General features: G+C 36.6%; 2 protein-coding genes across 2 annotated transcripts; one reads left to right on the top strand and one right to left on the bottom strand.

Moving 5' to 3' along the window:
* Positions 1 to 3,785: 3,785 nt before the first annotated feature.
* WIT1 (WPP domain-interacting protein 1) lies at positions 3,786 to 9,394 on the top strand. The gene is made up of 5 exons (XM_059595652.2): positions 3,786 to 3,943; positions 5,424 to 6,034; positions 6,472 to 7,691; positions 8,532 to 8,726; positions 8,948 to 9,394. The coding sequence occupies exons 2-5, from the start codon at positions 5,461 to 5,463 to the stop codon at positions 9,143 to 9,145; spliced, it is 2,187 nt and encodes a 728-aa protein (XP_059451635.2). The 5' UTR covers positions 3,786 to 3,943; positions 5,424 to 5,460; the 3' UTR covers positions 9,146 to 9,394.
* A 648-nt stretch (positions 9,395 to 10,042) lies between these two features.
* LOC132180350 (Pentatricopeptide repeat (PPR) superfamily protein) lies at positions 10,043 to 13,255 on the bottom strand. Its single transcript, XM_059593145.2, has one exon. The coding sequence runs from the start codon at positions 13,139 to 13,141 to the stop codon at positions 10,472 to 10,474; it is 2,670 nt and encodes an 889-aa protein (XP_059449128.2). The 5' UTR covers positions 13,142 to 13,255; the 3' UTR covers positions 10,043 to 10,471.
* Between the last annotated feature and the right edge of the window lie 1,921 nt (positions 13,256 to 15,176).

The raw sequence follows: 15,176 nt of genomic DNA, 5'->3' as shown, positions 1-15,176 counted from the left end.
GCAAGCCCCATATAAAGAGCCCGATATTTTGGCAAATAAATCGTCAGACTTATCTTTGATTTTTATTTTTAATTTCGGGGTAAATTAACTAAAGACCATGAAATCTCACTCAATTTGACAAATTTTTCTCTCCTAAATTTTAAAATATCTCAATTTAATTATTTGTTTTCAATTGCTCTTAATTTAAATTTTTCCGTCAAATTTAACAGTTAAAAATACCAAAAAAGACCAAAATATCTCTGATTTTCAATTTTTTACTTTTTTTAAAAAAAAAAGTATTAGAATTAAGGGTAAAGTTAAAATTTTATAAAAAAGTCAAGGGTATAAACGTTATTTAATGTTTAAAATCTGATAGAGAGTCCAAATTGATTGCAATTGAAAGTTAAGGAAACTAAATTAAGAGATTTTAAAGTTTAAAGTATTTATCAAATCAGATAAAAGTTTAACGGTTTTTCAGTAAAGTTACCCCTTTTAATTTTAAACGATTAGGCTTATATAATTTTTATTTTTCTAAAATATACTTATGCCCCTATCTTTTGATACGATTTTATTTAAAACCAATGTTTTTTTTTTTTTTTTTCATCTATATTTTATGTGACGGATTTCCAATAATGATATGACAAAGGAAGTGCATGAAAAGTTTATAAGACCATTAACGTTAAGTTAATAAGTTTTAACCTTACTAAACTTCCATGACATTATTGTATTTAGAATCTTATGACAAAACTAAATAGAATAATGCTATCCACACGACACCATTAATTTATTTGTCCAAAACAAAAACGATAATTATGACATGACTATTATAAAAGTATTGCCTGGCTGGCACATCATAACCAGACAATCTTGAAAGCAATTGTTGGCCTAACCATGTTTAATAAACCCCATTTATTATTTAGTAATTCTGTTATTAATTAATGTAAAATAAAGTACGACCCATTTAATTAAATATGTGAAATTAGCGTTGATTAATATAATTTTATACGCATGCATTGACATACAAACACAAATTACCACTCCCTAAGCTAGTTTTATAATTTGGAATAGAGTTTTTATTTAAATTGGATCGGATGAAATTCTTTGACTTCATTCTATCAAGTTAGCAAGTGTCATTTTACATGTGAGAAACATATGCTTTAGAATTTTCCAAATACTTTTAATATTGTTAAAAAAATATATGCTTGTCACATGTTTAAAAAACACCACAATTTTATAAATAAGATGGAAGAAACTCTTAAGACACTTTGTCCCTAGAATTGGGCTTGAAATATCTTAATTTTTGCTGAGCTTGGTGTTCACAGTATCAAATCAAAACGATTTGCAGGCCCAACACTTCTAAGGCTCAAATAGCAAAGATAATAGGGGTCTTGATTTTTGCTTAGCAGTGGGTAATTTTCTGAAATCTGATTGATTAGCAGCCTCCTAATTAGCAGTCTCCGCAGTTTGAACTAATTATTTGTCACTCCATTCCCCTAGTTGTTGGCACGTTGGGCTGCATCCTGATTTTCATCTTGCAGTATTTCTATTGCTCTGCCTCTACCTCCATGTGTTCGGGTTGTGAGTGGAAAGAATCCTCTCTCTTTGGTCTAGCTTTTGTTAATTTTAGGCTTGTTTATGCTTAGTTGATTAGTTTTTTTTTTTTTTTTTTTTTAAAGAAAAACATAACATTTCATTCAATAATACCACGAGCATAAAGCTCTTATATCACAGAGCAAAGCTCTGAAACAACCATAGCATAAAGCTATAAGATTACTAGGTTTAGTACAAGATTCGAGACCAATCCGTTAACTCATGACTAAAATCAGATTTAATACTAGATCTGTGACAGACAGACTCAACCAAATGCATGGATAGCAATTATTCCTCGACCCTGAGAGCGGAAAGATTCTCATGCCGAAACTCTTCCTCCTCGACCCGAAGGCCAGGATAATGATCACATCCACAACCCAAAGGCCTGGACCAAAACTAATTAATCCGAAGGCGACATAGATCGAGTGAGAGGGGAAAGAGCCTTATTACAAACCAAACAAAACATGGAAATTAAACAATACAGGGAAAAAAACATATGTCAAAACATAAATACATCTTAAAGAAGCAACAGAATAGGGAAATAAAACAAGAAAAAAAACAGCACACTCCGATCACGCACACGCCGGGAACCGAAAACCGAAGGGGCGTTGGAAGCTCATTGCGGCGGGGACACGTCGAAAGGCCCAACAGTGGACGGTGGGCGGTGAACAGGCGCGGAGAAGATCGGCAAAGCAGGATCTGAAAATAACCACAAACAAGAAAAAAAAGAAAAAAACAACTAGGAGCCACCAAAACAGGGAAAAATGAGCACAAAGTGGGAAGACGGTAGCCAGAAGGGAGCCAGACCCGTGCAAGCTGAAAACAGCCGCGTAAGGGGCGTGGGAGCTCGACGCGGTGGGGACGCATGAAAGAAAACCCTAATAGCGGACAGCGAAGCGGCGACACAGGTCAGCGGCGACCACAGACAAAATTCGAACCCACAAAGAGCCAAAATAAGGCCAAGGAGCCCGCTGTAGAAAATGAAGGTAGGGGAAGAAAAGCGGCAGGGAATGAGCAAAAACGGAGAAAAATAGAGGGGGAAAGGAGCGGTAAGGAGGGGGAAAGGAGCGGCAAGGAAGGGGAAAAGAGGAGGCACCGGGGCTAGGGCATCAGGTAAATAGCTACCACTGGAGCGAGGAGGACGAGGGGAGGAGGGAGGCTGCCAAATGGCCAACCTTCCTCCCCTATGTGGCTGAAGGGTTTCGCTTTTTTCTCTGGCGACTAGTGAGAAAAGAGACGGCTGCTTAGTTGTTTAGTTGATTTGCTTTGTTCCCGTTTGTTGTTTAATGTACTTAAAAAAAAAGAAAAAGAAAAAAAGAAAGGCTGCTAACACTAGAAGAGCAATGCTAATACAATAGAAATCATGAATTAAAATCTTTTTTTGTTTCTTTCTTACAATTAAGGGGAAAATTCACTTTACCCCCCTAAGTTTTAGGAATTTTTTAATTTGAGCTCAAAAGTTTAAAAATTAGCAATGTACCCCCATAATGTTTCAAAAATTTTCAAGTTAAACCTCCAGTTACTAATTTTCGTCAAATTGGACAGAAATAAATGAAATTACGTAATTACCCTCAATTTTTTTTTTTTTTTTTTTTTTTTTAAAATTTCGTCCAATTAGACGGAAATTAAGTAACGGAAGGTCTGAATTGAAAATTTTTGAAATATTAAGAGAGTACATTGTCAATTTTTAAACTTTGTTGTTCAAATTGAAAAACCCTAAAATTTCAGAGGGTAAAGTGAATTTTTTCCTAAAATTAATTATCTAATTCTACAAATTTTTGTAACCAAAATAATTATATATGAAATTTAAATTTTTAATGTTAATACAGGTTATATTTCTACATCAAAAAGTTAGTAATTTTTTTAAAAATAAAATCACTTTAAACTATGCAAAATTACTTCTTTAAAGGCTTTGACATGGTTATATTATTATTTATATTATTATTATATGGATGATTTTTTAAAAAATTTTCTTCGTCTTAAATCTCAAAAAGTTACGTGAAAAAATATTTTTTATTTCAAACGAACAAAGTTATAAGAACAAAAAATTATGATTCCTTTTAAAATTTAAAGGAAAAGGAATGAGCAAGTGGTTTTGAGATTTGTTGTGTCGAAAATGGTCGCCTTCCAAAGCCTTTAGTTACGTCAAAAACAGCCACTCGCAATCGCTTCAAAAAGAGAAAGAGCAGACGGCTTTCTGGAATTTAGCAAAACGAGGACGTTCCCGTGTGTGACAGGCATTTCACCGATTGTGTTGTATTAATCAACTACACCTTTCTATTTTTAGGGGAAGGATTTGTAATTGGGAAAGAGGAACTCGTATCTATCTTCCAACTTGACGGTTCGTTCGTGTGCTTTCGAGCACTTTCATGAGGTACACTTCATATTTTTAGGATTTTTCTCACATTTACTCTATGTCTTTCACGAGAAGATGTTGAAAAATAATGTGGGGTTTTTTTATTATCTCCAGTCTTTTCGTTGTACATGTTGTAAATCATGAGATGGGCATTTTGGAGTTTCTATTTCTGGAACATTTCCGGATTTTTCATGGATTTTTTTTTTTTTTTTTTTTTTTTTTGACATATGGGAAATTCTTGATCTGGGTCTTTCAAAATTTTGAACTGTTATGGATTTTTGTTAGCCGTAGGAACATCTTTATGAGAACAGGATGGCTGAGATGATGTGTTTTCCTTTTTTGGATCATGGGGTGCCTTCCAGCTTGTTAGATGGTGTTTTGGATTGTTCGTTTTCTTGAATATCTTCAACTGTTTGCAGGGATTCTTTTGTTGGTTTATGGAAATTTTGTTCTGGGTTTTTGGAGTTTTAATGATAGTTAGTTTGGGAATTTAAAAAAGAATTTACATTCGTTTGAGATATGAAAATGGTCTACTTGTTGGTGTTTTGTGTGTAAGAAGTTATATTTGGGAGGCTTGGTTTTAACTTAATGAAGGATGGGCAGGATTTCTAGTGAGTGTTCATCGATAGTTATTTGAGGTTTAGTTGTTACCTTTTTAGTAAGAGATACTTGAGGAAACTTTAGAGTGCTGATTTTCTTATTTGTAACTAAAATACGGGTCCTATGTGTTTCGAACCCAACACCTTGCCCTCCGCCCTATTCTTATAGGGGTAGGAGGCGCCATTTGATTTAAAGCTTATTGGCTTAAGAGTTCTTACTTAATGCAATTATTTTCATTTGTTATGTTTGTCTGCATTTTGCACTTGTTCATGCGCAACCACCTGAGGTGGGATATCTTTCTACATATTAAGATGGTTTTGGGACGGAAAACATTTTCTTTACGTAATGTGGGAGGACATAATTAAGTTAGTGATGATGGTAGTAAAAGCAATTGTTATGGTGGTGATGTTGACTCTGATAACATGGTGGTACGGTGGCATTTGATGCGGTGAAATCAGAGTATGACAATGGTAGCAGTATGGTGATTATGATGGTGGTGGAAAGTTGGCAGCAGTGGTTCTGTGGGATGGTTGTGGTGGAGGCGATAACATGGTGGTGGTATTTGTGAACTGATGGTGGAAGTAGTTCTCTTTCCATTCTCGTTGTCACTGAAAGCATTAAATATTTCCTTTTTATATCTGAGATTCTTGTTTTTGGCATTTCCCATTATTTGGAAAAACGATCTCTCACTGAGGGTTTGTTTTTTGGATAAATTATTTTATTTATTTTATGGGCTTTTTTCTTTCAAATGAAAACTGAAGCTGGAAGCAGCAATGCAATCAGATGAGCCCTGAAAATTTAGAAAACATTTATTCATTATTTTCTTAATATTCAGTTAGGTTACTGTTGTTTCCTCTCACAACTTTCTCTAACTTAACTTTTCTTTATTTTCTTGTAGTTGATTTTCCAGGTCTCAAGAGCAGCAGAATAGCTGGATGATTGCAATGGAAACAGATGCTGTTTGTGAAGCAAGTGTATCTAGTGATAATGTTGATACTGGTGATGCAGAGGCAGAGTCAAATAAAGTTAATTTACTTGGAGGGGTCTCTTTTAATGGAGAGGTTATTGGAGAATTAGGAAATGCTGGGGAAGTTCTGACAAGAGTGGAATTGGATTTAGCATGTTCTTCTGAAAAGTTAGTTAACCTTAGTGTTCTGATGATGCATGTGGCGACCAGGGAAAGTGACTTTGAAGCCTTTGCTTCAGAGGAAGAACATATGTTCAGTGATTCTACTGAAAAGGCTTTGGAATTTGATCTCTTATCTGGAATTTTAGATTCAGAGGTGAGAGAACTGGACAAATTCATGGCTGCACTTCAAGCAGATGTTAACACTTCCCGTGAGATTGTATCCTCATTCAAACACTTGGGAGAAAATTTCAAGGAAATGGAAGGAAAGTTGCGTGATTCTGAACAATCTTTGAAGCAGTCACAAGATCAGATCTCTGAAATTTGGACGCAATCTGCCAAGTTCCAGAGGATCTTGTCATGTTCTGTTCGGGGTGACAATTGTAAGCTATAGAAAGCAAACCTAGTTTATAATAACAAATAATCAGCTTTTTCATGATTTGTAGTATTACTGATTTGTATGCTTATAATATGATAGGTAGCTGTAGAAATACATAGTGTGGGACAGGCTTGCTTGTTCTAGAGAAATGTGAAGTTGTAAGAAACTGTGAAAATTTTTTTTTTCTTAAAAAAAAATAAAATTGTTAACCTGTTAGATAGCTGAACCACGATAGGAGCTGTATGTGGCAACTGAGCATCTTCAGATCATTTTCGTAATTCACAGGCTTGATTCTGCTCTTCCTAATGAAGATGTGTGACAGAGGACAGTTTTTTTTTTTTTTTTTAAATAAAATTGTTTTGCTCTTTGATGCAGGCATATGTTACTGCAATATTATATGTTACACATGTATCTCACTTTCTAGTGCATGCATGTTGACAGGGAATAGTGATAAAGGTGCGAACTTTCCAGAGGATGACCAATTTTTGAATACATATGCAAAGATAAAGATGCAAACTGCTGAACAGCAAAGACATATCCTGAGGATGCTTGAAAAATCTTTGGCTAGAGAGATGGATCTAGAGAAGAAGTTGACCGAATCAAGACATAATGAAGAAGAACTGAAACTGAGGCTACATTCTTCAGAACAAGAAGTATTTTACCTAGAGGAAGAAGTAGCTGATTTTTGGGAGAGGTGGTTGCAGGCAGATAATGCATCAGAGGTCCTGATGGGAATTTCAAAGGAACTATTGGGTCGACTCCAGATTTTTCAGTTCAATTTGAATGGTGCAGTTCAGCGAGAAGCTGAGCTAAGATCAAAGCTTGAATGCTCCACAGACCAGTTGAAAGGTAAAGACATTGATCTCAACAAGCTCAAGACTAGTGGTGCAGAACATGATAACTTCCTCTTAGCCCAGGCAAACAGCTTAAAAGCCAGCTTGAAGGAAGCTGAAAATAAACTAAGTCTTGCCAATACTGAGGCCTTCACTTTGAGGGAGAAGGTGAGTTCACTCGAGAAGCAGCTTAAAGAATCTGAGTTTCAGCTGCTGAATGCAAACGTCTCTGCAGGTGGAAGTCAGGAGCATCATAATGTTGTATCTTCTGAAATCAGTGAAATGGAAAATTTTATTTTGGATCCGAAAGAACAAATTTCCGAAGCAGAAAGTAGGGCCGAAAGTGCCAAAGCCAGGTGTAAATTATTGGTTGAGACCAATATGGATCTTAATGAAGAGCTGGGTCTTCCTAAAGACAGTGGTGGTATCTATGAGAAGGTGGATTTACTTGAGACGCAGTTGAGGGAATCTGATATTCGGCTCCAGCATGCAGTGGCATCTGCTGAAGCTAGTCAGGAGAAGCAAAGCATGTTGAATTCTGCAATTGGAGACATGGAGAATTTGATAGAGAATCTGAAGTTGAAAGTTTCAAAAGCTGAAAGTCGGGCTGATTGTGCTGAGGAGAAGCGTATCATATTATCTGAATCTAATGAGGAGCTAAATGAGGAACTGAACTTTTTGAGGGGCAGACTGGAATGCTTGGAGGTATCTTTGTACCAAGCTAAGGAAATGAAAAAGGCAACTGCAAAGGACATTGGTATCCGGACCAAAGTTATTACGGATTTGGTCATGCAACTTGCAATTGAAAGAGAGCGCCTTCATAAGCAGGTATTGGCCTATTATGATTTGAGTTTTTAGCTTAAAAGCTGGTTTTGGCCGTAGACTGTCCCAATTTTACTGTCTCTTTAGTCTTTATCACCTGAATTTAAGCAGCACTTGAAGTTTCTACTTCAACATTAGTATCTACATAACAAAATTAAGCTAAAAGTACAAAATTATTCAATGATCAGCAATGACCTACATCATACTATCGTGGAAATTACTTACCCAAAATTCTGATGAAAAATTACATCTCACAGCAGCGCTAGTTTCTATGAATTATCTTTTTGCTTAAACAAGAAAGTTCAATGTCTTGTTTTAAAAAAGTCGGGACTATAAATGACTTGCAAATTATGATTTTTAATTATTGAATTGTTAGAATATTTATTGAACGATTAAATATACAGTTTCCCATCAATTTAAGCTTTTGAGATAACTGGTGATATAAATGGTTTTAAAATGTGATCCTAAGTCCGAACCATGATTTGACACTTTATCTCTCAATTCAGTTGAATATTCCACTTGCTAGGCCCTTTTATTAAGGGGAAAGCTAAATCCATACGTGAGAGAGAATGTGAGAATATTATTTGGTTAAATGCATCATTTTTCATCAGCTTAAGCTTTTGGAACAACAAATGATTTAATATGCATCAAGGCATGGATTTAGTTTTGTTTACATATAAAACATTTAAAGGGTCTAAGAATAAAAACAAGTGTAGAATCTTGATGGTCGCAAGTCAACATTTAAATATGAGGGCATGCCAACTGAACTGCTAAAGATAAAATGGGGTTTTCCTAAACCCAGTGGAACTTCTGCTGATTCAAAAGATATTTGTGTATTATGTGCAGATATCTTCATTGGCAGTGGAGAACCAAATTTTGGTGGTGAAGTTACAGCAAAACAAGCACCCATCTGTAGCTAGTGGCCATTATAGTGGAGAAGACAGTAAAGGATTCTCATTTGCCAAGCATGACTTGACTGATGTTACTCGTGCAAGAGAAACTAAGGAAGAAGCAACTGAGTTGTTGGCCACTGGTTCCGAGGTAAGTGTTCCTGTTTATGTGTATACTTCATAATGGTGGGTTGCTTTCTTCTAATCATGCTTGAAATTGTCCTCTTGCTGTCCAGGCATCTTAATTTATAATAGATGTTTTTTCTACTAACAGCCTTAACACTCACATAGTCACATGATGGCTAGTGTATCTTATTCGGAGCTTGAAACTTTTTGTTCTAAATTTTTGCCTCTCTATTTGTTTGGTTGCAGTTGGGCAAGACTCAGAAAAATGTGTCTGTTGGTAAGACTAAAAAGGGGCCTGCAGATTCTACATCAGAGCCAGAGGTCGAGACAGTGAGGAGAATAGATGCAGGAGTCCTGAACTTTAAGCATGTTTTTGTGGCGATTCTCATCTTGCTGATTTCAGTCGTGGCCTATCTACTTCAACAACAAACTTGCCCTTTTTGAAGCCAAGAGTTTTTGATTGGCCAATGATAGGAGATTTTCATCAATGCTTACCTTTTGTCCATCTTCTCTCTTTTGTAACTTGGTGCACATAACTCTTTCCTAAACTACTTTTGTTGTTAACTAGAGATGTGGTGCTATGCAGAAGAACAATACAACTTATTGTACTGAGAGCATATATATTTTCATCTGATCAATGCACTGAATACCTGCAAATAGAAAGTGCTGAAGATAGCAAGATCTCATTTTTGTTTTCGGCTGTATAACAAGATACTAATGAAAGCTGCTTTTTGTAATTATGAAATCTACGGAAAGTTGCAATGGTCCTAATTTTTCGGTGTATATATTTTCCTGCACTGAAGATTATTTTTTTTAAATTATTATTATTATTATTTTTCATTCTAATTATTCAGACAATCAAGCTGGCATGGGAAGTGCTACATTGATTTGAGCTTTGACCCTGGCCTGCTGCACAAGTTTTCTTTTCCGGCGACGTCAACTAGTCGTCTGAGTGGGTGACTGTTGAGGGGGCCAAAAGGTTTTTTGGTTTTTTAATTTTATTCAAAGCTGGGAATGGGGGGAGGTTTGTCTTATAGTTGTTTGGCCTTTCAACATGAAAATAAGAATTTCCTTGATATGGTTCTGAAAAATATTTAAACCCATTTATAAAAAAAAGGGGGAAAAGAGAGAAGGAAAACCAAGAAATCAAATTTCAGAGAAATTGCTTTTGGTGGAAAATTACTTTTTGTGGAACTCTAATGAGTAGGGCATTTGTTGGTTCTCTTGTTTTCGGGAAGCATTCTCATTTCTCTTCTTCCTCTTGATCTACCTTCATCCATCTATTCCTTTGTTTTCTCTAAGTTGCTCAGAAGAAGAAAAAAACGAATGCAAAGTAGCGCTTTCATTCTGTGGTTTATTTCAATGGATGAACTCATTCGTGTTCAAATTACCACCTTTCTGCTATAATTATTTGTTCAAAAATGGGGCCTGAAACTGAAAAACCTGGTCGGGGATAATCAAATACCACATGGCCAGTTTTTCCAAAGACTAGATTCTTCTTATTCCTCCTGCATAATCAATTCATGCCATCCTTATAACTCAGTATCTATCACTTCTTTTCCTAAATTGTATCAAAGATCTCCAAATTTCTAGTAAGAACCCCCAGTACAATGTCACAAGCCGTATGATCTTCCCACAAATTTACCAAATACCTGAGTCTTGCTTATTGTGCTGCCGAACTTGTGTCCAACTCTTCTATATTCGTTTCCCAACTTATTGCAATCATGGAAAAGTCATTGAAAAATCTCATGCTCTTCACCTGGTTGTCAACTACATAACATTCATGCTAGATCTGAGCTCTTCTTGCTCTTGGAGTTCCTCAATCTCCTCATCAAGTACAAAATCAAAATGTGGAACATACCCATCCCACTTCATCTCACCAATTAGCACATCAAGCTTCTCATATATCTCTTTGCATCTCGGATGAGCCTTGTCACCAACAAGAAATGTGTGAACCTCATCTAATACCTCGATCCAACTACAACCCGGTTCCTTTTTTAAATAATTGTACCTCATTATTTTTCTCATCTCGGTTACCTCAACCCACATACCTGCATCAGCATAGATATTTGACAGAAGGACATAAGCAGAAGAGTCTTGAGGTTCTAATTGCAGGATAGAATCTGCCGCTTTTTCTGCCACCTCTACATTCCCATGGATCTTGCAGATACTGAGGAGAGTTCTCCAAATAACAGCATCAGCTTCAAAAGGCATCTCTTGAATAAGTTTCAAAGCCTCATTAACTTTACCTGACCGGCCTAATATATCAACCATACATGTATAATGCTCCAACTGAGGATCTAAACCATAGTCACTCCGCATAGCATGGAAGTAGTGCCACCCTTTCTCAGCATGCCCAATGTGCGCACAGGCTCGAAGAACTGAAACAAAAGTAGCATGGTTTGGTCTCACATTTACAAGCTGCATATTCTCAAAAGTCGTCAGGGTCTCTTCTCCAAAACCATGGTAAGCATATCCACAAATCATGGCATTCCATGTCACAGGATCTCGCCTAGGTGCTTTCTCAAACATTAATTGGGAGTCTTGCATGTTTCCACATTTTGAGTACATATCAACGAGAGTGCTAGTTATATACACATCTGATTGCAATTCCAGCTTAAGGATTTGAGCATGGATTTGCTTCCCAAGTCCAACGGTAGCCAAATTAGCACAAGTGTCGAGAACTGTTGCATAAGTGAAGTTATCTGGGTTTACACCCTTCTGCAACATCTGGGAGAAAAATCTCTGAGCACTCTCACTTTGCTTTTGCATTGAGAATCCAGAAATTATGGCATTCCAAGAAACCATCGTTGGTTCTTCTAATCTGTCATGGATCTTTTCTGCCTCTTCCATCATTCCACACTTGCAGTACATATCCACAAGGGCACTTCCAACAAACAAGTCCAACCCCATTCTGGATTTGATTATTCTGTTATGGATCTCCATGCCATAGTTTAAAGCTTGCTGACCAGCACATGCTTTTAAAACACTGCCATAGGTGAACTCATCAGGTTCCATTCTTGATTGGAGCATTGAAACAAAGAGTGAAAGTGTTTCCTCTTCATTTTCATTCTGCTCATGAGCTGCAATAATTGCATTCCAAGACACAGCATCTCTTCTTCCCATCTCATCAAACACGCTACAAGCTTCAAAGAGACCTCCGCATTTACCATACATGTCCAACATGGCATTTGCCACACAAATACTTGACCTCAAACAATTCTTAACTGCTAATCCATGTAGTTGAAGCCCCTCCAAATTTCCTTGGATCACTGCACATGCGCTAAATGCAGCAGATAGGCTTATCTCATCAAAACCAAGGCCAGATTTCTGCAAAAGCCAAAATAGCTCCAGAGCTTTGAAACCTTGATAACATCGAGCATAACCAACAATAATGGCATTGTAAGATTGCAAATTATGGTTTTGCAATGAGTTAAATAGCTTTCGAGCTTCAGGCATGCTGTCACATTTTGCATACATATCCATAGTGGCAGTTCCCACAATGACATCAAATCCAAAGTTGGTCTTTAAGGCGTGTCCATGCAACTGAGTGCCTAACCTAAATGCAGATAACCCTGCGCAGGACCTGAAAAGACTAGCATAAATAGATTGACTAACCTTGATTCCCACCTTCAGCATCTTCTTGAACAGTTCTAAGCCCTTAATGAACTGATCATTCTGAACACAACCGGCAATAACAGCGCTCCAAGAAACCAAATTCTTTTCGGGCATTTCGTGGAAAACCTGGAGAGAATCAACTAATTTCTTACATTTGGCATACATATGTACTAGAGCACTTCCTGTTACCACGTCATTATCGAAACCTCTCCTCACTGCATGTCCATGAATCTGAATCCCCAAGTCAACGTCTTCGGTAACGGAACATGATTTCAAAGAAACTGCAAACGTAGTACGGTCGAACACCATCCCCGTTCTCCCCATCTTCACAAATATATCAATCGACTCCGAATAATCACCCTTCAGCAAGTACCCTGAGATCAAAGAATTCCAAGACACCACATCTCTCAAGGGCATTCTGTTAAAAAACAGCTGCGCGATCTCCATCTTCTCACATCCTGCGTACCCAAAAATCATCGTGTTCCAGGAGACCGTGTCTCGTTGCCCCATTCTATCAAACACGTTCGAAGCATATTCCAAACTACGACATTTCACATACATTTGCACCAAACAATTTGTAACAAAGACGGTGGGCTGAAACCCAGTAACGAGCATGCGAGCATGGGCTTGTTTGCCCGGATTCAGAGCTCGTTGATCCGAGCACTCTTGGAAAATGTGTGAAAAGGTTTTCCAGCTTGTGGGTGTTCTTTGGGTTGGCACAAGAGTACAGAATGTACAAACTGATGGAGTTTTGCACAGAGGTATTGATGGGAAAGAGCAGAGCCTTATTAACCGAAGGTGAGGGATGTGATGGTGAGCCATTAACTATGGAACTCATGCTTTGGCGGGTGTTTTTGACCGTTCAGAATCAGTTTTGGGTTCTTCACTCGTTTGCCTTGTTTCCATGGGCCAACCAAATGCGGCCTTCTTGAAAAGCATAAGTGCAAAAGACTTCAATTAGTTGAACCGCACTATGTGGTTTTAAATAATATGGTTAAATACTTTATACACTCAAGTGGTTTAAGTTTTTTATTTTTTAATCTTAAGACGTCTTTCTGACAAAATTTTGTCTAAAATTTGATAGAACGCCACGTTAGTACCAATTACGATTTAACACGTATCCATAACATTAATTAATTAAAAAATAATTTTTTTAAAATTAAAAACATTAATTTTTTTTAAAAAAATTATATTTAATTAAATAAACTACATGGGTGAATAATACTAGCATGCGTGGCATATATAACACCGGTTAAGTTATTGATTCCAACTATTTTTTATTTTTTTACATATTTGCACAAAAGGAGAAAGAGAAAAGATTCAAACTAGAACTTCTATCTCATAAAGCGTGATTCTTAACCGATTTAACTATTTTTTAGAGACAATTCCAACTCAAACTATATGTACTAAAAAAAAAAATTTATAATTTAACCATGTTATAAATATAAAGTCACATGTATTATTTTTGAATTTAAACTAAGGTTTTCGTATTTTTAGGTGTTTGGTGCAATATAAAATACTAGTTAATTAAAAATATCTTTTTAACAAAAAAAAAATCCATTCTTTTTATATACCCGCGCAGAACCGCCAAGAACCCGCCGGACCCAATACGGACAAAGAGAGCCTAAAATAATAGAAAAGATGCAAATGGGCCCATTCTCAAAAGTCACCACAATTAGTCAAATCTTGTTGAATGTTCCATGAAACCTGCATCGTGTTTCTTTATTCCTTACCTATTCAATACTTGGAAGGTGCAAGGAAATCCTCCTCTGCCCTGATCACCATCGAAGAAACCTCCTATGAACTTTCTTGCCATCCTCGTTTGAATATATATATATATATGCCACACTCAATCTCTTGTATCCAAACTCACAACACATGTCATCAATGGAAGGCAAAGTTTGCAGCGTGCCGGATGATCAGCCAGAGAGCCACAAACTGCTGCTACGGCTCTGCTCCAACGAATTTATATTCATCTTCTCAGGCATCGTAGCGTTGCTGTTCATGAATTTACCTATGGAATACGTGGATGGCAACCCTGCTCCCACCTTTATCTTTAAGGGCCAGCCCTACACTTTCCACGCCTTCCTTGTCTGCGTCACGGGGGCTTTTTGTGGCTCCGTTTGTTCCATGCATCTCCGCGAGACCAACCCAAAGGCAGCCAGAATTTTCCGACGTTTTCGCTCCGGGGCCACGCTGGCGGCGCTGGTTATTTTCTTCTGGACTGCTGCTCCCGCCGCCTTCAATTTCTGATTATGCCGGAAAATCAAATTAGTGCAATATGTTTTAAGAGATGGCTGTCATTGTACTATTACTATTTTACAGAAATAACAATATATTGTTGGTACTAGATTAGATCAATCTCATTGAAGTTGATTTTAAATTCCATTTAGTGAGCATATCTTACAGTATTAGAATGTGACACCTGTTCATTTTAATTAAAAAAAATTACAAATGTAAATGTAAAAAATAATAAGAATTGTCCGGACTTTTGGGTTGTGGATGTGATATGTTTTCAGAGCGAGGAAGATAAGCTACCTATGTATTGAGTTAAGTCTGTTTAGAACAGATCTGGTGTTACAACAAAAAAGTAGTAATAGATTAGCAGATATTGATATCATAAATACGTCTTGAATGTTTGAGTTTTATGTAAGTATTTATGATTTGTAATCTTGTAGCTTCGGTTATGATTTTTCAGAGCTTTTTGTTTTGTGATATAAGGACGTTATGCTCGTAATCATTTTTTAATGAGACTGATTTTTTTTTTAAAAAAAAAGAAAATAATAATAAAATAACATTATTTGCTTTGATAGCAAATTGTTAGGAATTTAAATATAAAGGATGTGAGAAGATAATT

The sequence above is a fragment of the Corylus avellana genome, chromosome 5, assembly GCF_965113065.1.
Source record: "Corylus avellana chromosome 5, dhCorAvel1.hap1.2, whole genome shotgun sequence".
Classification (NCBI taxonomy): domain Eukaryota; kingdom Viridiplantae; phylum Streptophyta; class Magnoliopsida; order Fagales; family Betulaceae; genus Corylus; species Corylus avellana.
The sequence above is the reverse complement of the archived record's forward strand: the minus strand, read 5'-3'. Positions and strand labels throughout refer to the sequence as shown.